Source organism: Papaver somniferum, chromosome 3 (assembly GCF_003573695.1).
Source record: "Papaver somniferum cultivar HN1 chromosome 3, ASM357369v1, whole genome shotgun sequence".
NCBI lineage: Eukaryota > Viridiplantae > Streptophyta > Magnoliopsida > Ranunculales > Papaveraceae > Papaver > Papaver somniferum.
This window is the reverse complement of record NC_039360.1, coordinates 156,076,727-156,099,834: the sequence shown is the minus strand read 5'-3', so window position 1 is coordinate 156,099,834 and position 23,108 is coordinate 156,076,727. Positions and strand designations below refer to the sequence as shown.

Here is a 23,108-nt window from a genome sequence, read left to right as displayed (position 1 = left end):
CTTGGAAGATGATTTTTGTAGTATTAATCTTTATGGTTTTATATATTGCAATATGTTATGGGATATGTGTGTTTACGTCCGTGAACTATTATTGTCCCATATGATGCCGAAAGTTATCTCCTTTATATGTCGATATGCATGTGTTGATAAAAGAAGGAATGAACTTTTGACAAACAAAAGTTAAGCCTATTATGTCAATTATTGATGGAAGATAGGTTAAAATCTTTTGTTCGCAAGGATTATGTCTATTGTATGTCATTGTGCAAATAGTGATGGAAAATAGGATGAATCCTTGTATATGCCGCAGTATTGATCATTCCCTGAACCATATTTTTTGTGTATATTGCAATGCTCCATAAGTTTTTCTTGTGTTGAGCATAAGACGATTGAGTTAATCATTCTTTTATGGTGAACTTAGTCGTAGCTCCGTAAGTTCTCTTATGTCGAGCATTCCCAACTAGATTAATCATAGATTCGTTTGTGGTTATTTTGGTTGTGTATTCCGATTAAATTAATCATGGGTTCTCTTGTGATTAGTTTAATTGAGTTTTTGAATATAGAAAATCATTTCTTTATGGTTTTTGGTGTCCAATAAAATCCTTCTTTTCTTGTAAAAGTAAGGTCGCTCTTGTTGTTCTCTAGGGAATGACATCAAATGGGGGAGAGTTCTTTTGAACTTGCGCTTAATTTCCATATCTTTATGGGGAGTGTAGCTGTGGAATATTTGAGGAGTTATCTTGTATCTTTATAAACTCCGTGATGAATGCATTTAGCTTCGGCTTTATGATTGCATCTAAACAAGTTGGTATGTACTTTTCTTTGGTCTTGAAGTGTCTCCATGAAAATTTTCATTAGGATCCCGTTTTCGTACCTTTGCCAATTTTATTGACAAAAAGGGGGAGAATTAATATGTAGTTCACACTACAAATACATATGGTTTTCGAATCATTATGTAAGGGGGAGTGGTTTTCGTGTTGAGACGAAGTATTGACTAAGGGGGAGTGATACATATCACCATAGTATTGTTGTCGAAGTTGTGATATGAGAACTTTGATGCTGTGTAATAATACTATGACACTGTATAACAATGATTGAGAGCTTTTGTTTTCTCATTGTTATGGCTACGGAACTTCAACAACTATGATGCTGAACTTACAACCTTTGGAATCATGGGAGTACTTAGAAAAGTCGAAGTTTTCGAGTAACATTGAAGCTCCAAGGAGATCAAGCATGTGGACAAGAAGCTATAAAATTTTATTTATTTTTAATCCATATGTATTGATAGTTTTGTCACTAAAATTGACAAAGGGGGAGATTGTTAGAGCATTGCTCGGTCGAACTCGCATGCGTTGCTATATCAAGCATGTTTGTCAATATTAGTGATCAAAACTATATGTCTTGATTTCCAGTATACTTATAGCTAAGTCTCGGTCTAGGATAGTTAGGAATAGTGGAGCTTCAGACTCCATGGCGATTATCTTGCAAAGACGAAGAACTACTCAAGGAACCAATGGAACTTCATCCGACTAAAAGGTATGTGGAGACTTGAACTCATGTTGTCACTCAAAAGTCTATCTACTCTATGTCCTACTCTTGAGACAACAGTCATATAAGTATGATAGTTTTCATACATACATATTTGTTATTTCGAGCCGAGTTTACTCGCCTATCTTTTTCTCGAAATACGTGTTGGTAAGCTTTTGCTTTAACCATCTTCATCTTTACCCATGATGAAAGTCATGATGATGTTTCAATCTTTAAAATAGCTTTGATGACGATAGTCGATTGTTTATGTCTAACGACTGTTATAACATTATAGATAATGTTTCAATGATTCAAATTTAGAGTTGAGAATATGTAACCACCTATGGATGTAAGCATTTAGTGTGTTCGCACATTCGTGTATAAATCCATGTGCCGGAAACCAAGTGCGTGCATGTGTGCATGCAGTATTCGTTAAGGAGACAGGTTGGGTATGCGTACCCGTACGCATACTAGCGGAAGTTCACGTCCGTGAAATTCTGCTGGGTTTGTAGTTTACGAACTCAAAAACCAGTCACCTTAGGTACGTGTACCCGTACGCGTACTGGCGGAACTTTTTCACCCGAGAAAGTCTGCTGAGTTTGGAAACTAAAACCAACTCAAAATCCGGTAGCCTAGGTACGCATACCCGTACGCGTACCCAAGATGGTTATTTCTCAAATCGATAGTTCATGGACTTAAAACAATAAATTATAAGGAATGCAATCTTTGCAAACCGTGGGTATATTGTTCATGAACTGATTCAAATGAATCAAACCGATTTTGTTTCAATTGTGTCTATTTATAAAGACCTAAGCAATTGAACAACTCTTGAACTAGTTCTTATGAGTCATTTGAACTAGTTATGAGAAAAATGAATACGATTGATATGAAAGCACTCATATGGCTAACCATTGGTCAACCATTTGTGAACCAACCAATGTACACGTTTAGGTACGGTTACTCAAACCTAAATGAATACATTTCATTTGTGTGTGACAAGCTAAGTTTTGATCTAATGGTTGAAAGATATTAGCTTGGATAAATCAGGTTTTTCATCTAACGGTGAATATTGAATGCTTTGTTACCAAGGTAACCTAGATTGCAAACCCTGATTTGAAAACTATATAAGGAGACGTCTAGCAACTGTGCAAAACTAATCCCCACACCTCCTGTGTGATACTAGTTGGTTTGCTAGAGTCGATTCTCCTTTAATCGTAGGTTTCTTCTCGATACCATGTCGATTAACGACTGAAACACTTCATTGGGATTGTGAAGCCATACGAAACTACTTCTCTTTTAGTTGAGCGACCTGATCTTGCCATTTTCTATGGTACGAGTTCAATTGGAATAATTGACTTGAGATTATATCTCTGATAGGGCAAGATAAAAAGAAATCACAAACATCTTCGTCTCATCGTTTGTGATTCCACAATATCTAGTTTCGCTACCATACGATTTAGATTATTCTGAGGTGATTGATAATACTAGGCTGTTCTTCGGGAATATAAGTCCGCTTTATCAATTGGTTCTTGTTCACCTTGTCTTTTTATCAAAAGACAGAACAAAACTTTTAGGTTTATCTGTGGGAGACAGATTTATCTATCTTTGTAGACTTTTCTGTGTGATGCAGATTTGTTTATTAAAGTCTTCGACTTTGGGTCGTAGCAACTCTTGGTTGTGGGTGATATCAGCTAAGGGAATCAAGTGCGCAGTATCCTGCTGGGATCAGAGACGTAAGGAGCGCAATTGTACCTTGAATCAGTGTGAGATTGATTAGGGTTCAACTACAGTCCAGACCGAAGTTAGTTTGTAGTAGGCTAGTTCCTGTAGCGACTTAATACAGTGTGGTGTTCAATCTGGACTAGGTCCCGGGATTTTTATGCATTTGCGGTTTCCTCGTTAACAAAATTTCTGGTGTCTGTGTTATTCCTATTCTGCATTATATTTTGTTATATAATTGAAATATCACAGGTTGTGCGTTTGTATCGATCAATTGTGAAATCCAACCTTTGGTTGTTGATTGGAAATTGATTGATCCTTGGACATTGGTCTTTGGTACCGTCCAAGTTTATCTCTCTTGTATTTAATCGAGACTCGAAGATTGCTTGAGTAAGATTTAAATCAAGAGATAGAGATATAAGAACTCTTTGATATACTTTTCTATTGATTGACTAGTTGATTCTCATAAAAGTATATTGGAGTTAGTCCATACAAATTGCTAATCGAAATATTGGGTGAGGTTGTTAGACCCCCGCTTTTTCAGCACTCTTAAAGACTTAAGCATTTTTCCTTTTCTTTTTTGATGACACTATATAATTTTACTTGGCACGAGACAAAGGATACTTAATAGCCACGGTGTTGTTTGTTGAGAATCTTTTACATTTTCGTATTTTTAGTATTCTGACTATAATTTTAATGAAAGGTGAAAGACCATCGTAGGTTGAATACATTATTAAAATCAAGCATAAAAGTATAATAGTTTGAATTGGTGGATGATAGTAGTTTCTGGGGATCAATGACCATGATATATTTTTCTTATCGATTTCTTAATGCTAGACAAGTTATCTCGGTATTCGTTGATGTATTTTTATTTTATTTTACAAACTTGACCAGCTGGAAGTTTTTGTAAAAAGCTGATTTGAGAGAGCCTTGTCTTATATTTCCATGAACATGATTGCAGGTGGAGTATCTATGGTTTCATATAAGCCAGACATCATATAACCAGTTCGATGCTTTTACATTGTGGATTCCAGTAACATTCAAGTCTCAACACCTTGGATTATCCTTTTCATCCATTTGATTTATACAAGAGTCTTATAGCTGATAGCTTTTCTCTCTTTGATTTTTACTGGATCAGTATGTGCATTGGATAAAACGTTTCCGTTGTTATATATTTGAATAATTGGAACATGATTTGGGATTTATGGATTAACCCTAACTTTGTATACTTCTGTAGCTCTTGCTTAGGTGACGTCATCTTTGAATTCGGGTACATACTTCAACTGGTCTTCCATCCCCGTCATGGCATCGCTCCTACAACGGCCGCGGCATAATATAATTGCATTTAGTTAGTGTACTTTTGTTTAATTATTGCTCTGATTAGACAAATACATACTAACCCAGTTCATGTATGATTTTCACGGGTATTGTCACATCGTCCACCAAACCAAACTTCCACATGAATATGCAAGACAACTATTTCCTTGATGCGATTAGACTTTCCTGGTTCATAGAAAGAGTATGTACATGCAAAGTTCAGGTGACTGATAATTAGCTTGATAAATTGCATGATGATTCTTAGTGCTTGATATCGGCTTTTTATGTTCTGTAAAGTTAAAGATAGTTATGGTTCTGGTCCTACGATGAGGTTTTAAAAGGATAAATATTATAATATATTTAGTAATATCGAGTATTATTAGAAGATGAACTAAAGTAAGAAAGAATCCTAGATGTACTATTATTAACAGTGAGTATGCAAGTGAGCAGTACTTGGATTGAAGGGGGTATAATTTCGTTGTGGTTGGCATTTGAAAATGCTGAATTTACTAAAGTACATGAATATTAGAGGGTAGTATATTACAGCCATGATTCTCTAAAAGGTGTATTGCATCCGAATTTTTGGATCTGCCACACAGTGATAGTAGCAAGATTTAGGCAATTATGCTTGAAAGAGATAAAAAATTGAGTAGTTTAACAATGATGCGTTGGTCACAGGAAATATGCACCAGTGGAGGAACTAAGTATTTTAGGAATTCCAAAATTAATACTTGAAAATCATATAACACCTAACGAAGCACTAGAAATTTTACATGACGAGGAAAAGTTTAAGGGGAGATTTGAAAAGAGATTCAATTTAAATGATATTTCACTGCAAAAAAATATCTTATAAATGAATCAAATGCAATGTAGGGCGCAACTTTTACCGTTAAAGAAATAATTATTGGAATTGAAGCAAGATCTCCGTGGTACTACATGGAATGTCAAGGATGCAAAGAAAAAAATATTTACATGGAAGGCAAACTATGGTGCAATACATGTATGGTCATAGTAGATGCACCAATGCCACGGTATGAAGTAGAAATATTAATCGATGAAAGTTCAAAATTAAAAAAATGATGTAATCACAGCGATGAGACGAGTGGCTGAAATGGTTGTAGATGACATTAGAGTAACGAAAATGATGGCATTACCAACGATGGATGTAAATGTAACTGTTATGTCTTGAATAGATGGGGGATGACACAGACAAGTTATATAAAAAAAACAAACTCTCATGGAATGATTTTCTCTTGCAGAAAAACAGGGCAGACTGTGTTGAAGAAATATAAGCTGCGATAGGGAAAACAATGATCTTTAGATTCATACTTGATGAAAGAAACTTCTTCTATCACAGTATAACTGCACATGACATATTTCACTATGATAATGCTTTGGAAAAAGCATATCTCTTGAACAAAAACGAAAAGGTAACTACGTGCCAACATTATTTCAGACATGCCAATATAAATCATGTCGAATTCAATAAAATCAAATTGGACAAAAGTAATAAAAACATATATTCTGCAGGATATAAATACAATTAGAGACCAATCGTTATGTCAGGGCAAGGTCTCTACAAAAACCAAATAGCTGGTGAAGTCTTTGCTCCTGATATAAACAACTCCAAACACCTATTAAGAAAGACTTGGTAAAAAGAAGAAAGTACGATGAGATGCCAAGTTTGGTCGAGCTGGATGAACGTTATGGAGAAATGGACTATATTATGGAGAGAGATCCTGACATGCCACCATTGGTCGTTAATAAAGGTTAGATGGCATGAGTATTTATTTTTGGTCACACTGTTTTTGGAACATCTTATTTATTCTCCAACACTATAATGTTAAAAAATTTACTTCTAAATTACCAGTGCTACTATGATATTCTTACTTCAGAACCAATACCCATCTTATATTACATACGATATCACATCTCTTATATATTCAATAAGATACTCGGGTACGAAAGGAATAGTGGCTAATTTAGTTTACGGACCTTAGATATCAGCACTAAAAGCAATCAGAATCAGGTGATGCCAGACTGGCATGTGAAACCAAACAATTGCGTGGAGCTAATATCATTAAAAGAACATGCACAGCTAAACACTGAAAGAACATGCACAACAAAACTTTTGAATGCCATAGTAAATTAACTCTTGGAAACACATGTACACAGATATCTATACAACCATATCAAGTTATAGGAGGACATTCCAGTAGGTTTACTCCAAAATTAATGCTTTCCTAATATAATCAAAATTTTATAGTTGTAATAAGTGATATCCCTTGCATGCTTTTGATTTGGATTTAGATATTATGAGTGAAGAAAATAAAATGATTTTGAATTTATGAGTGAAGAAAGTATTATAATATGAGATTTATAGAAAAAGAGGAAGATTACTGAAAAAATACAATTCATGAATTAGAATGAGCAAAAAGTACCTGTTATAGATTTTTTATGACAAAATTCGAATGAAAACAAGTTTAACAATTCATGAATTTAAGAAGAAAAATTAGAATTTCATAGACGTAAAAAATATAAAGATTTGACATTTAGGGAAAATTTCGTAAGATGAGAGAGGTGAGAGATGATGTAAGATAAGAAATTAAAAGAAATCTTTTGATTATAACAAAAAATCAACCAATCGAGATCAAGGATTTGTCATTTGTGTGTAAAGATTGTTTTGCGCCATTAAGGAAAACCTTTATGTTACAATTTAGGAGAAAAAAAATCAAGGAAACGAAAGAATTGATAGAATCGATGATCTGGATATTATGTTTACACCTGGAAACTCAAGTCTAAATATCTCAATGAGGTGGATCGGAATCGATTTGGTGTGGTCTCACCCAATTGGATCGACTGCGATTGGGTTTTACTAAAATAAATAGTACGTAAAGTAATAATGCCCCAAATTGAATAAGGAAGGAATATGATGTGCAAACCAATTTGGAGGGCTATAAAAAATTTAGCCTCCAACGTATACATTGTACAGAGATTGTTAAAAAATTTAGGCTAACACACGAATATATTCACCGGGCTCTCTGCATATAGCACCAAATATCCCACAACATATTGATTGTAAACCGGTATCAAACTTTCTTACTAATTAAAAAATAATCTATCTATTATTTTTAAAGATGTTCCAATGTATATGAACCACGGGCATGGGATGAAACCCCACCACACCAAATCAACAGTGCACACCAGATCCGATGCCTAGCACGGGTTACATACTAGTCTTTTAGTCTTAGAGACGCCATATTTTCTAGAAGAGTTCGTATTTTACTTTCCATTTGAAATGGAACCCTCATTCTCTCACCGCCACTCCTTTTTGAAACCTCATTTCTCACGGAGGCCAGACCTTCACTCACTACCCTTCCAACATCTCTCTCTCTCTCCTCTCCCACAGCAATTGTTTGTTTGTCTGATAGTGTGGAGCTTCCAACTCTTCATATTAGAGAAACTTAGGTAAGTGTTGATTTTTTTTTTCTCTATTTGGATCAACACAAACATTTTTGTCTTCAACTTTTATCAGTTCTTTCATGTGTTTTAATATGATTTTTTAGTACTTGCTGTAATAATTTATTTATCAGCGATCTCGTTGATATTTTTCCTATTATTTTGATTGCAAATATATTACTTAGTACGTTTGTTGTGTTCTGTGATTGGTTTGTGAATTGAAAAGGGTCTTGTTCATTAGCTATAGGCGAAAAAAGATTTCTCGTAGTCGGTACAAAATCACATAGATACTTAAAACAGTAAGAAAAAAATTGAATTAGTAGTTTTCCAATTTGAATTAAACAATTTGTAAAATGAATTTCAGGAGGTTCAACTTATCCACATTGTACAACATATCATTGTTTTTACACTGACCGAATTCGACCTAAGTGTGATATTGTGAAGTCTCCGGGAATGTTGGGCGGTCAATACAAAATTGCTACAGTCTCTTTAGTTTCAACCAGGGCTGAATTTTGTTGCTGTTATTTCTGATGGTGTTTACATATTTATAGAGTTGCATCTCTGCTTTAGTTGTTCTTTCCAGTTTATTTGAGCTTAGTATTTTCTTTGTTCTGTTTTCAAGCTTTGACGTGTTGGTTTTTATATAACATGTAGAAAACCTGGATGAAGAGATTATGGATTTAAAACCGCTGTACGAGGGTGTTTATCTTTTACTGGAGTAACTGTTTATAGAAGAGCATTTGAGAGTGTCAATTGTAGTGTACATTAACTACTTCTGGATTTCAATCCTCATGGCTGAACACACTCACTGCCTTACTGATGCAAAAATTGGAAAACCTAGCCAATTTTACCAGCCTTCGTGGATGTCTCATTGGGTTCAACAAAGAAATAACTTGAAACCACAGGTTCATAATTGCGTTGTTGGCAATGATGAGAGCAGGTTAACTGATTGGGATTCCAATCAGGCTTCTACATTGTCCGTAGACAAGGGTGCATGTGATATTCCTGAATACAAGAATACTTGGAGGTACGAAGGAGACATTGATGTAGCTTCTGATGTTCCTCAATCACTTAATGAATATGGAGCTGCAAGTAAAACTAGAAGACTTGCACATGTGAAAATGTTTGTGAACACGGGAAACTTAAACAGCGCAAGATCAGAATTAAGGCCCTTTCCAGTATCCAACTTCAACCAGAAAATGACGAATGTATTGGCTCTAAAGAAAGAGCAATCTGTTAGAGAAAGTTATACATCTGGGTTTCAAACCAATGACTACTCTGATCATGGTTGTGACCATCTTTTTCTCTCAACAATGCTTGAAGTTCCTAATTTGCCAGACTTACCACCAAAAGTGTATCGGTCTCCTCAAGAATCACTACAAGTCTGCAAGCACTCGGTAATAACTCAGCCTATTTCGAGACCTTCCCAAGAAGATCTTCCGGGTCCGAATTTCAGTTTAATGCAGCATGGGTTCAAACTAGGTGAAACGTCAGGCCAGTCCTTCCCGCGCAGAAAGCAAGAACCTAATACGTCAAGCTCCTACATACAATCCAGAGAACACAAAGGAAATGCTAAACTTTCTCATCCCGAACAGGTTTGCAATTACCATGGTGGTTCTATGGCTTTGTTGTTTGATAATTCGAACGATAAGCAGTATGTGCCTCAAAGTTCTGGTAATGTATACTCTAGACAGAATAATGCTTCTCATCCACCGCATGATCATTCAACTAGGGATTTCCCCTCCCCCAGTTTTGGTGGAAAGCAAGTTGGACAGAATACTGGTTTTTCTAATATTGGATTCTTGCCAGAGTCTTTTAAGTCATTCCACCATTTGTTGGTTGCAAAGACTGATGTCCACTTGTATAAGAAAGATTTGATGGTAACGGAGTCATCGGCAGTGTCCACTGAATACCAAGGAAACACATTAACTGAGCTAAAAAATAAAGATGTTGGAGATAGGAAATCTGGTTCTTTGAGCATAAAGAATGAATCATCAGCTGAGACAGAAACCATGGATATTGAAACTCATCAAAAGCGCAACTACTTTATGGGTATGTATATTACATGCCTAATCCTTTCAGATTGTTCTGTGTGATTTGAGTGCATTGCGTAAGCAATGTCAATTTACCTCCCTAATAAAGTCATTTTCTGCTCTGTTTCAGGCATGGCTTCACCACCAGCAAACAAGGTAAGCTAACCTTTATTAGTTATGTGATAGATGATATAATTTACTTGATAGGTTAAGTTTTCGTCTGCCCTACTACTAGCATTGAATAACCTACATTCCTGCAGAAAACTGGTCACCCGCTCTATGAGTCTTTTTTTCTTTCTTTTCTGATAAAAGATTTACACTTCCAAATGTTTTCTAAAAATGTATGGGATTTGGACTCATTGACTATAGATTCATTACCACAAACTGAGGCTTCTACCAACTACTTGGGGTTAAACTGCACCCATATTTGGATTCCTCCCCTATAACGACATAATTCAACATTTCTTGCTCCTTTCCATTTCCTTTCCGGCGACTCCTGTGTCGTTCGACCTACCTGAGGCACTGGCTTGCGGCTCATTCTCATCGCATCTCTTCCTTGGTATTTTTGTTGGTATACAAACAAATTGCGTTTGCTGCAGTCTTGTAAACATTTTTACAGTTCAGTCTCTGTATAAGTTACCTAGCACCCAAAAGCAATGCTTTTATCCTAGTTTGGGTCAGCGTATGCTGCTTTGTATTTGTTATTCTTCTGTGGATACAGACATTTCTTTGCGAGATTATCAGACCACTATTTCTTGCTCAGAACCATACATTCTTCACAGGAATTCACTGTGGGTTCAAATCCGGCGCAGTTTTTTCTATCAAAAGACAAAGCTGGAAGAAGAATGATAGAAATGAAGTTACTTGATTTAAACCAGAAGCCTGCATCCTTTTTAACATCAGCAAGGTCAATGGAGAACATGGATTCGAGCACATCCAGAACTGAGAGTTTTGATGCGGACCTTATCCCCTTCCATGTTCCAAAACATGACAACTGGCACACCAATCTGAAAGAAGATAGCATTTATGTAGGTCTGGATCCAAGCAGCCAACAAGCAAAGCGTCTCAAACTAACTCCTTCAGATTTAATTGGTCATGGTACCACCAATTTTAGAAACGTAGATGCTCCATCTATTGCAAAAGTTGGTAAGCAATTGAAACAGAGTTCGAACTCCAGTGAAACTATCAAGGAACAATCCATGTCCGGTAAAAGTTTTACTAAAGAAGATATGGAGATGGGTAAAACCGTGTTGTCAGGAAATGGGGTACCCACTTCTAAGAACCTAGCGAAGGGACGGTGGGATGTAATGCAGTCAAATCCATGGATTAGGAGATGGCGTCATAATGTAACTGCAGCATCTTTGGCCAAGTCAACAGAACCAGTGAATGGTAAGCCACAATGTTCAAAGAAATCTCTAGATGAGTTTCAGACGAAGCAGCTACCAAGCATTGCGGCTATGGCATTGTTGGGCAAAGCAATGACTGGTGTCCAGGAATGTGAGTTCACAGATAGGGGATCTTTTGTAGTCTGGAGTACAGGGTAGTAGGGGGGAAAACATGCTAACTAGGGTCTGCATAAATCAAAGGTATCTGCCAAGAAACACTAGCTGTATCTGTGCTAAATTCCTATAATAGTAAGAGGTTTGTTTCTAAAAAACCAATTTAAATACTTCAAGAATGACGCAGATTACTTCAATAGCGTAAAATTTATGGAAGACATCCATCCTAATTGCCCTTTAGACTGTAATGCTGTAGAATCAATAGAACATATATTATTCTTCTGTCCATTTGCCAAAGAAGTATGGGCTTCTGAACCTCACCTTATACAATTTCAGTTCAATAGTACTGTTACTTTTTTGGATATCTATTAAGAATGGTTAGGAAAACAGAATAACATTATATCTGCAGAACTTGTTTTAACAAAAGCCTGGTTCATATGGAAAGAGAGATGTAACTTAGTGTTTGAAAATAAACATCAGACAAGTGCCCAATTAAGTACAGAAATTAAAAGACACTTAGAATTTTGGTATAAAGATCATCCTTTACTGACACAAGTTCTGAAAAATGGAGACAAAAATACTAACTGGATCCCTCCCGAGGAATCACAGTTGAAAATAAACATAGATGCAGCATGGATCTCAGCTAACTTGCCGGCAGGTTTCTCTTTGATTCTTAGAAATGATGCAAGATTACTTGAACAAGGAAGAGCTGGAGCTCTCACAGCCTCTACCCCTGAAGAAGCGGAAGCACTAGGACTGTTGCAGGGAACAAAGTGGGCAGTTGAACTTGGCCTGTCCAACTTTACTCTAGAAGGAGATTGCAACAACCTTTTTGATTACCTTAATGGAAAGGAGTCATTGTTAGAATGGCAAAACATTCCTATCTTAGATGAAGTTGTCAACAAATTAAAGCCTTGTAATAATTTTTTGGGATTTCATTTTGTACCACGATCAGCTAGTACTGTAGCTGACTTAATGGCCAAAGAAGCCAAAAACTTCAGTTCTCCACTTAACTGGAGAAAGACAATACCATAATGTATTAAGATAGCTTTGGAAGTAGATAAATCAAATGTTAGGGTTGATTCTTTCGGCCCAGCATTAGATGGCTCTACTCAACTTGATGTAAGGGTTACGAACTCCCTAAGTTAGCCTTTTCAATGCATTTTAACTTACAAAAAAAAAAAAAAAAAAAAAACTTCAATAGCGTATGTATTTGAAATTTTACAGGTAGCATAACTAAAAGTGCACTCCCACGGAAAATTGCCTTACAGTCAAAGATAAAATATGATCTTATGTTTTTCGAAAAGACACCATTAAGTGTCTCGAACAATTTTTGCGTTCTCTACATGACACCCAGACTGCTCCAAAGCAGATTGAAAAAAGTCCAGCTCCATTTATCGTCGAGTCCACAGATGGGGGGGAGAACTGAATGATGATATCTCTTAGCGTCATAACACCTGTTACACGTGAACTATCATCCACTAGAAAGCTGCGGTTGCTTTTCGAATCTACCAACACTTCAATTGCTGCTTCAGCGTGACAGTTTTCTTGTTGGTTGCTGGAGAGTCCGTCCTCGGAAGAATTGTTATTAGGGCAGAGCATCCCAGTGTGAAAAATGCAAGAACATCCACAACCAGAATATGTCACAGCTTTTTTTTTTTTTTTTTTTTTGTATCAGAGCTGATAAACTCTTCCACTAGCCGGTGCTACTGTAGTACAGTGGTAAAGTCACTTTGTAATGATACAAACGACCCGAGCTCAAAACTCGCCAGCAACAAATTCTTTGCCGAAAAAAATAAAAAATAAAATAAAGCATCAAATTCTTTATCATCACACAGTGGTAAGGTCAATGTTCTTTACCGAAAAAAATAACTAGGAGTTACTGGTTAGTCCAGTTCTGAACACCCGGTTAATAGCTAGTCCAGTCCCAAAAAAGTTTTAATCCCTCGTCCAAAAACATGTTTTTGGACTAAGTTTTTTACTTGCTCATCCTACACACGGGCAAGGTGTTTTATGTTTCTTTTTATAAGTGTGGCAATTGCCCCTCCGTCAAATAAATATCTAACAGAAAAACGCATCTAACATATTATTTTTATCGAGCTCAATTTTTCAGATCTGAGTATATTCTCTCTGCTTCTACTGGTTTTCTAAGATCATGATGATTTTACGTATTCGATTTTATGGTGAAGAAGAAGAAGACTCGAGAGCCCATATGGGGGAGTATATATATATTCACCAATTTTAGGTTTTTGTTAAAAAAAATTAAACTAATCCAGAATCGATTAAGAAGAAGAAAATCGAGAGCAGATTCATGAAGAAGAAGAAAAAAGAAGAAGAAGAAATAATTCCATTAATAGATCAACGAAGAAAAAGAATAAAGAGATATAGATTTACTCAATTTTGAGATTCTTAACTTGTTAATATTTTTCCTCATCTGGATCTGTTATTCAATGTTGAAGACGAAGGTAGTCCATTCAAAACGATATTATTAGAGCACTGCTCGGTCGAACTCGCATGCGTTGCTATCTCAAGCATGTTTGTCAATGTTAGTGATCAAAACTATAAGTCTTGATTCTAGTCTACTATAGCTAAGTCTCGGACTAGGATAGAAAGTGTAGTTGAGCTCAAGAACTCCATGACGATCATCATACAAGACGAAGAACTACTCAAGGTACTGGTGGAACATCATCTACTAAAAGGTATGTGGAGACTTGAACTTATCTATCACTCAAAAGTCTATCTACTCTATCTCCTATCTTGAGACAAAAGTCGTTTTGCTATACATACTTTGATTATACACATTTCCTATTTGGAGCCGAGTTTATCTCGCTTATCTGTTTCTCGAAATATGTGTCGGTAAGCTTTCGCTTTGGCCAAGTTCATCTTTACCTAGTGACGAAAGTCATGTTATGTTTCAATCACTTGAAAATGGCTTTGACGAAAAATGGTTTGTGAATAACAACTATATAACGTCCTCTAAGAATGTTTCAATGTTTGAAATGAGAGTTTAGATTATATAACCAATGTTGGATATAAGCATTGTGTGGTAACACATACATGTATAAGTCCTTATTCCTTCATTGGGATTGTGAAGCCAGACCGATACTACTTTCTTGTAGTTGTGTGATCTGATCTTGATGTTTCTATCGTATTGAGTACAATCGTAATGATTGGATTTAGATTGGTATCTCTGATAGGCAAGATATAAAAGTAATCACAAACATCTTCGCCTCATCGTTTGTGATTCCACAATATCTTCTTTCGTCGCATCGATTAAGATTATTGTGAGGTGATTGATAATATTAGGTTGTTCTTCGGGAATATATGTACGGGTTATCAATTGGTTCCTGTTCACCTTGATTTATCAAAAGACGAAACAAAACTCGTTGGTATTTCTGTGGGAGACAGATTTATCTATTACCGTAGACTTTTCTGTGTGATACATATTTGTTTATTAAAGTCTTCGACTTTGGGTCGTAGCAACTCTTAGTTGTGGGTGAGATCAGCTAAGGGAATCAAGTGCGTAGTATTCTGCTGGGATCGGAGACGTAAGGAGCGCAACTGTACCTTGGATGAGTGTGAGATTGATTGGGGTTCAACTACAGTCCAGATCGAAGTTAGTTTGTAGTAGGCTAGTGTCTATAGCGGCTTAATACAGTGTGTGTTCAATCTGGAATAGGTCCCGGGGTATTTCTACATTTGCGGTTTCCTCGTTAACAAAATTTCTGGTGTCTGTGTTATTTTTTTCCGCATTATATTTTTTTTATATAATTGAAATATCACAGGTTGTGCGTTTGATCAATCAATTAGAATATCCAACCTTTGGTTGTTGATTTACATTGATTGAAACTTGGATATTGGTTTTTGGTACCATCCAAGTTATCTCTATTGTATTTAATTAGACTCGCAGATTTTTATTTGTTTGAGTAAGAATTAAATCGAGAGATCGAGATATTATAACTCTTTGATATACTTTATTAAGATTGAGTCTAGTTGATTCTCTTGAAAGTATATTGGAGTTAGTCCATACAGATTGCTAATCGAAATATTGGGTGTGGTTGTTGTACCCCCGCTTTTTCAATTGGTATCAGAGCAGGCAAACACGTTTAAAAGACTTATAAGTCTGTGTTTGTAGCGATCTGACTCTATGGACAAGAGTACTATCTCTGATAAACACGTCACCAGAAACAAAAGTTCTGTCTCGTCTAGTTTTACTAAACAGAAAGATTCTTCAATCTCAAATATAGATGAACCTTGTGTTCAAACAAGACAGACAGACTCTGACATGTGTTATTCCGATTACCCTTCAACAGAGTATTTCTCTATTAATGAACGGGAAACAGCTGAAGAGAGTGAATTGATTCTAAATCTTGTTAGAATCCAAGTTGATAGATTTAATCGGTTGAAACATCATGTCAATGTTCTCCTTGGTGTAGTAAGAGACTGTAATTTCAAAGAAAATACTGAAGATCATTCTTCACGTATGGTTCTCGAGGCAAGCCTCAAAAATGATGCTTTGGAAATAGAACATCGCTTGAGTAAACTCTCTATTCAAGGATGCTCTAAGAAGTTTAATATACCATGTACTTCTGCTGCAACTGAACAAGTTTCTTGTTCAGAAGTAAAATCAAAATCCCTTCTCATCAGAAAAGATGTGTTTGTTATCTCCTCTAATCAAGGATGTTCCACATCACATGGAAGGAAGAAATCTCCAACCAAGGCGGTTAAGACTGCACTTTCTAATCACTCTTGTGATCAAGTATGTCTCTTTTGTGAGGAAAAAGGTTCTGTTAAATAAAAGGGAAACTCTAGGTTGAATAAAAATTCCATTGTTCGACTTCAACACACCTTAGACTTAATTATCAAAGGTGTAACTGACATTCGTATGTCTAAACCAATTGGTTTTCGTACTTACCCTGTGCATGCTACCAGGAAAGTCAGTTCAACGAGTTCCTCAAATGTTCAGAAGCAGAACAGACGTCTTAACAAAAATCGTCTAAGAAAAGATCAAGTCTTTTCTTCTGTTAAAATAGGAGATAACAATACCTATGATGTGAACAAGGTATCAGAAGAAAAGACCAAAGATGATGATAACCTAAAGAAGTTAATTGAAGGTTGTAAAGAAACTGTCAACAGGCTGTCAACTTTATCTAGCCAAAATTCTTCAGGTAAGAATGAATACTATGAGTCATATGTTGATAACAGTAAATTTTATGACAACTTTTCACATCATAATGATTTTTCTCCAAAGTCTCGGAGGAAGAAAGATAATCGATTTTTTTTTTCATTTAATGAGCTAAAAGCTCATACTTGTGTTAATTAATCACAAGGTTGAAATCTCACTCACGAAATTCCTTGGTTGAGTGAAAATTGGTGAGGTATACTTATTGGCAAAGTGTCTCTGATTATCTAGCTAATTTCTTATCGTTCTTAGATGGATTGTCAGTTAACACTTTTACATGAGTATTTTCTGGTTGTTCTTTCTTTGTTTAGTGGTTTTACGTTTGCCTTATGCTTTCAATCTAGAGCTAAGATGCATGGACCTTTTCAAGCAACAAGGTGCTGTGTAAACCTTCTTCAAATAACCTTTTTGGTTTTTTGTGTTTCCTCTTCTTACGGGTACACGTACGGTTTCGGGACCCTCTCACAAACCGATCTTGTAAAACCTAAGTCCTTCCGAACTTGTTTATATACCCTTCACATTGAGTTGAATTATCTCACTCTAGGCTTTTTATTATCAATGGCTTCTTCTTCTTTCTCTTGGGATTTACCTGAAGACTTCGTTGATAATGCGGTATATTTCGAATTCAAGGGAACCGTTGTTGAAGTTGAAGGATCTTTTCCTTAATCTCCTGATTCCTACTCGGATATTGAGGAGGTTGAAGAGAGTTCGGCTGAAGTGGTTCTTGACTTCCTCAAAAACTTTGAGGATGCAAAACAACAACTTGTTGATACAATGAAGTGTCTTGATGTGGTAAGAACTGAGATAAAAAAAGGTTAATTCTGACCTTGTTCTTATGAAAACACGTGTTAAAGAACTTCTCAATAAGGATATCCACTCTGAAGATGCAAAGGATGCTTTCGATCACAAGCTCAAAGACCTCAAGACTCATGAGGATAGTGAACCGTCTATTTGACTTCAGTTCGTGTTCGGCTTTGGCATAGGAGTCTGTCTTTTTTTTTTGCTTGTTGATTTATTTTCCTAGTAAATCTTCTATTAAGAATTTATTTTCTTTTTTTTGTTTAGAAGAATAACTAGAGTTTGGAATAGCCATTATTGTGATTACACATGGCTATGTCCAATGTTTTCATCTTCATGTTTTTAGGTTTATTTGTTTAAACTCTAAAAAAGTGTTCGGAAGATGATTTTTGCAGTATTAATCTTTATGGTTTTATATATTGCAACTTGTTACGGGATATGTGTGTATGCGTCTGTGAACTATGATTGCCCCATACCTTGTCAAAAGTCAAGTCTTTCGTATGTCGATATGCATGTATTGATAAAAGAATGAACTTTTGACATTACAAAAGTTTTAAGCCTATTATGTCATTATGCAAATATTGATGGAAGATAGATGAACTTTTATTTACGAGGATATGTCTATTGTATGTCATTATGCAAATAATGATGGAAAATAAAATGAATCATTGTCTATTCCGCAGTATTGATCCTCCTTGATCCATATTTTATGTATATAATGTGAGGCTCCATAAGTTCTCTTATGTTGAGCAATTCCGATTAGATTAATTATGGGTTCTCTTGTGGTTAATCGAATTGAGTATTTTTTGGATTCAAATTCATATTCGTATGTGATTTGTTATGTCCAAAGAAATCCTTCTTTTCTTATGAAATTAAGGTCGCTCTTGTTGTTCTTTCGGGAATGACATATTATGGGGGAGAGTTCTAAATTGAACTTGTGCTTAATTGCCAAATCTTTGTGGGGAGTGCGGTTGTGGAATATTATAAGAGTTATCTTTTATCTTTATAAACCCCTTGATGAAAGCATTTAACTTCGGCTATATGATTGCATCTAAATAAGTTGATATGTTCTTCTTTTGGTCATGAAATGTCTCTATGGAAATTTTCAATAGGATCCCATTTTCGTACCTTTGCCAAATTTATTGACAAAAAGGGGAGAATTAATGTGTAGTTCACACTACAAATACATATGGTTTTCGGATCATTATGTAAGGGGGAGTGGTTTCCATGTGAGATAGAGTATTAACTAAGGTGGAGTGATACATATCACCATAGTATTGGAAGTGACGAAGATTTCTCATTGTTATAGCTACGGATTTTCAACAACGATAATGCTAAACTTACAACCTTTAGAATCATTGGAGTACTTGGAAGTGACGAAGATTTCGAGTAATGTTGAAGATTAGGCATGTGGAAGAAGATCTACAAAAGTTTATTTATCTATTTTTGTATTCCATATTTATTGATAGTTTTATCACTATAATTGACAAAGAGGGAGATTGTTAGAGCGCTGCTCGGTCGAATTCGCATGCGTTGCTATCTCAGGCATGTTTGTCGATGTTAGTGATCAAAACTATAAGTCTTGATTTCTAGTCTACTATATCTAAGTCTCGGACTAGGATAGAAAGTGTAGTTGAGCTCAAGAACTCCATGGCGATCATCATACAAGACGCAGAACTACTCAAGGTACTGGTGGAACTTCATCGACTAAAAGGTATGTGGAGACTTGAACTTATCTATCACTCAAAAGTCTATCTACTCTATCTCCTATCTTGAGACAAAAGTCGTTTTGCTATACAGACTTTGATTATACACATTTCCTATTTAGAGCCGAGCTTATCTCGCTTATCTGTTTCTCGAAATATGTATCGGTAAGCTTTCGCTTTGGCCAAGTTTATCTTTACCTAGTGACGAAAGTCATGTTATGTTTCAATCACTTGAAAATGGCTTTGACGAAAAATGGTTTGTGAATAACAACTATATAACGTCCTCTAAGAATGTTTCAATGTTTGAAATGAGAGTTTAGATTATATAACCAATGTTGGATATAAGCATTGTGTGGTAACACATACATGTATAAGTCCTTATTCCTTCATTGGGATTGTGAAGCCAGACCGATACTACTTTCTTGTAGTTGTGTGATCTGATCTTGATGTTTTTATCGTATTGAGTACAATCGTAATGATTGGATTTAGATTGGTATCTCTGATAGGCAAGATATAAAAGTAATCACAAACATCTTCGCCTCATCGTTTGTGATTCCACAATATCTTCTTTCGTCGCATCGATTAAGATTATTGTGAGGTGATTGATAATATTAGGTTGTTCTTCGGGAATATATGTACGGGTTATCAATTGGTTCCTGTTCACCTTGATTTATCAAAAGACGAAACAAAACTCGTTGGTATTTCTGTGGGAGACAGATTTATCTATTACCGTAGACTTTTCTGTGTGATACATATTTGTTTATTAAAGTCTTCGACTTTGGGTCGTAGCAACTCTTAGTTGTGGGTGAGATACCATAATGTATTAAGATAGCTTTGGAAGTAGATAAATCAAATGTTAGGGTTGATTCTTTCGGCCCAACATTAGATGGCTCTACTCAACTTGATGTAAGGGTTACTAACTCCCTAAGTTAGCCTTTTCAATGCATTTTAACTTACAAAAAAAAAAAAAAAACTTCAATAGCGTATGTATTTGAAATTTTACAGGTAGCATAACTAAAAGTGCACTCCCACGGAAAATTGCCTTACAGTCAAAGATAAAATATGATCTTATGTTTTTCGAAAAGACACCATTAAGTGTCTCGAACAATTTTTGCGTTCTCTACATGACACCCAGACTGCTCCAAAGCAGATTGAAAAAAATCCAGCTCCATTTATCGTCGAGTCCACAGATGGGGGGGAGAACTGAATGATGATATCTCTTAGCGTCATAACACCTGTTACACGTGAACTATCATCCACTAGAAAGCTGCGGTTGCTTTTCGAATCTACCAACACTTCAATTGCTACTTCAGCGTGACAGTTTTCTTGTTGGTTGCTGGAGAGTCCGTCCTCGGAAGAATTGTTATTAAGGCAGAGCATCCCAGTGTGAAAAATGCAAGAACATCCACAACCAGAATATGTCTCAGTTTTTTTTTTTTTTTTTGTATCAGAGCTGATAAACTCTTCCACTAGCCGGTGCTACTGTAGTACAGTGGTAAAGTCACTTTGTAATGATACAAACGACCCGAGTTCGAAACTCGCCAGCAACAAATTCTTTGCCGAAAAAAATAAAAAATAAAATAAAGCATCAAATTCTTTATCATCACACAGTGGTAAGGTCAATGTTCTTTACCGAAAAAAATAACTAGGAGTTACTGGTTAGTCCAGTTCTGAACACCCGGTTAATGGCTAGTCCAGTCCCAAAAATGTTTTAATCCCTCGTCCAAAAACATGTTTTTGGACTAAGTTTTTTACTTGCTCATCCTACACACGGGCAAGGTGTTTTATGTTTCTTTTTATAAGTGTGGCAATTGCCTCTCCGTCAAATAAATATCTAACAAAAAAACGCATCTAACATATTATTTTTATCGAGCTCAATTTTTCAGATCTGAGTATATTCTCTCTGCTTCTACTGGTTTTCTAAGATCATGATGATTTTACGTATTCGATTTTATGGTGAAGAAGAAGAAGACTCGAGATCCCATATGCGGGAGTATATATATATTCACCAATTTTAGGTTTTTGTTAAAAAAAAATTAAACTAATCCAGAATCGATTAAGAAGAAGTAAATCGAGAGCAGATTCATGAAGAAGAAGAAAGAAGAAGAAGAAATAATTCCATTAATAGATCAGCGAAGAAAAAGAATAAAGAGATATAGATTTACTCAATTTTGAGATTCTTAACTTGTTAATATTTTTCCTCATCTGGATCTGTTATTCAATGTTGAAGACGAAGGTAGTCCATTCAAAACGATATTATTAGAGCACTGCTCGGTCGAACTCGCATGCGTTGCTATCTCAAGAATGTTTGTCAATGTTAATGATCAAAACTATAAGTCTTGATTCTAGTCTACTATAGCTAAGTCTCGGACTAGGATAGAAAGTGTAGTTGAGCTCAAGAACTCCATGGCGATCATCATACAAGACGAAGAACTACTCAAGGAACTGGTGGAACTTCATCGACTAAAAGGTATGTGGAGACTTGAACTTATCTATCACTCAAAAGTATATCTACTCTATCTCCCATCTTGAGACAAAAGTCGTTTTGCTATATAGACTTTGATTATACACATTTGCTATTTCGAGCCGAGTTTATCTCGCTTATCTATTTCTCGAAATAGGTGTTGGTAAGCTTTTGCTTTGGACAAGTTCATCTTTACCTAGTGACGAAAGTCATATTATGTTTCAATCACTTGAAAATGGCTTTGACGAAAAATAGTTTTTGAATAACAACTATATAACGTCATCTAAGAATGTTTCAATGTTTGAAATGAGAGTTTAGATTATATAACCAATATTGGATATAAGCATTGTGTGGTAACAAATACATGTATAAGTCTTTATTCCTTGAACCAAAGTATGTGTACTTTGCTGCTCTGGAAAACCGGAACAGAGTCCGCGAACCAAGTCTGCATTCCTAGTCCGCGTACTGTCGGAGGTTCTCTTCCCGAGAAAATCTGCTGGAGTTTGTAAACTATTTACAAACTTATTCCGGGTGCTTAAGTCCGCGTACCTACTACGCGTACTTAGGTTGGTTATATTTTAAAAATGATTATTCGTGAACTTATACTTATATTAACTAAGGAATGCAAGTTTGCAAACCGTGGCTACAAAGTTCATGAATCGATTCGAGTGAATCAAATCATTTTTGCCTCAATTTTGTCTTGTATACTTCTATAAGATCTAAGCAATTGAAAAACTCTCTAACTAGTTCATTTGAGTCATTTGAACTAGTTATGGTGAAGAAGAATATGGTTGATATGAAAGTGCTCATATGGCTAACCATTTGGTTAACTACTGTTGAACCAACAAATGTACATGTTTGGGTACGGTTACACAAACCTAAAACGTGTATTTCATTTGTTTGTAACAAGCTAAGTTTTCGATCTAACGGTTGAAATATATTAACTTGAATCTAATCAGGTTTTCATCTAATGGTGAATATTTAATGCTTTGTTACTAAGCTAACATTGATTGCAAATCCTGATTTGAAAGACTATATAAAGGAGAACTCTAGCAACTGGGAAACCTAATCCCCACACCTCCTGTGTGATACTAGTTGTATAAGCTAGAGTCGATTCTCCTTTAACCTTAGGTTTATACCGAGACCTTGTTGGTTAATGACTTGAAGACTTCATTGGGATTGTGAAGCCAGACTGATATTACTTTCTTATAGTTGTGTGATCTGATCTTGCTGTTTCTGTCGTATTGAGTACAATCGTAACAATTGGCTTGAGATTGATATCTCCGATAAGCAAGATATTAAAGTAATCACAAACATCTTCGTCTCTTCGTTTGTGATTCCACAATATCTTCTTTCACCGCATCGATTAAGATTATTGTGAGGTGATTGAAAATACTAGGCTATTCT

General features: G+C 35.7%; 2 protein-coding genes across 6 annotated transcripts; both read left to right on the top strand.

Annotated features, from left to right (window-relative positions):
- Nucleotides 1-7,877: 7,877 nt before the first annotated feature.
- On the top strand, nt 7,878-12,598 carry LOC113357728. 5 transcript variants are annotated; one of them, XM_026601176.1, is made up of 5 exons: nt 7,878-8,028; nt 8,674-10,071; nt 10,183-10,208; nt 10,835-11,638; nt 12,210-12,598. In XM_026601176.1, the coding sequence occupies exons 2-4, from the start codon at nt 8,811-8,813 to the stop codon at nt 11,594-11,596; spliced, it is 2,049 nt and encodes a 682-aa protein (XP_026456961.1). In that variant the 5' UTR covers nt 7,878-8,028; nt 8,674-8,810; the 3' UTR covers nt 11,597-11,638; nt 12,210-12,598. The 5 variants fall into 5 exon arrangements, with proteins under 5 accessions (XP_026456961.1, XP_026456962.1, XP_026456958.1 ...); XM_026601177.1 differs by having other exon boundaries at nt 12,229-12,597; XM_026601173.1 differs by lacking the exon at nt 12,210-12,598 and having other exon boundaries at nt 10,835-11,764.
- Nucleotides 11,762-12,586, top strand: LOC113360151. Its single transcript, XM_026603691.1, has 2 exons — nt 11,762-11,851; nt 11,942-12,586. The coding sequence occupies exons 1-2, from the start codon at nt 11,762-11,764 to the stop codon at nt 12,584-12,586; spliced, it is 735 nt and encodes a 244-aa protein (XP_026459476.1).
- Nucleotides 12,599-23,108: the final 10,510 nt, after the last annotated feature.

What these genes read in the sequence shown, in the direction of transcription:
- LOC113357728 (XM_026601176.1), top strand. Translation starts at nt 8,811, where the DNA reads ATGGCTGAACACACTCACTGCCTTACTGATGCAAAAATTGGAAAACCT. An exon ending in AAAGCGCAACTACTTTATGG is followed by an intron (nt 10,072 to 10,182) that starts GTATGTATATTA and finishes GCTCTGTTTCAG; the next exon opens with GCATGGCTTCACCACCAGCA. An exon ending in CTTCACCACCAGCAAACAAG is followed by an intron (nt 10,209 to 10,834) that starts GTAAGCTAACCT and finishes CATTCTTCACAG; the next exon opens with GAATTCACTGTGGGTTCAAA.
- LOC113360151 (XM_026603691.1), top strand. Translation starts at nt 11,762, where the DNA reads ATGGAAGACATCCATCCTAATTGCCCTTTAGACTGTAATGCTGTAGAA. An exon ending in TCTGTCCATTTGCCAAAGAA is followed by an intron (nt 11,852 to 11,941) that starts GTATGGGCTTCT and finishes TTAGGAAAACAG; the next exon opens with AATAACATTATATCTGCAGA.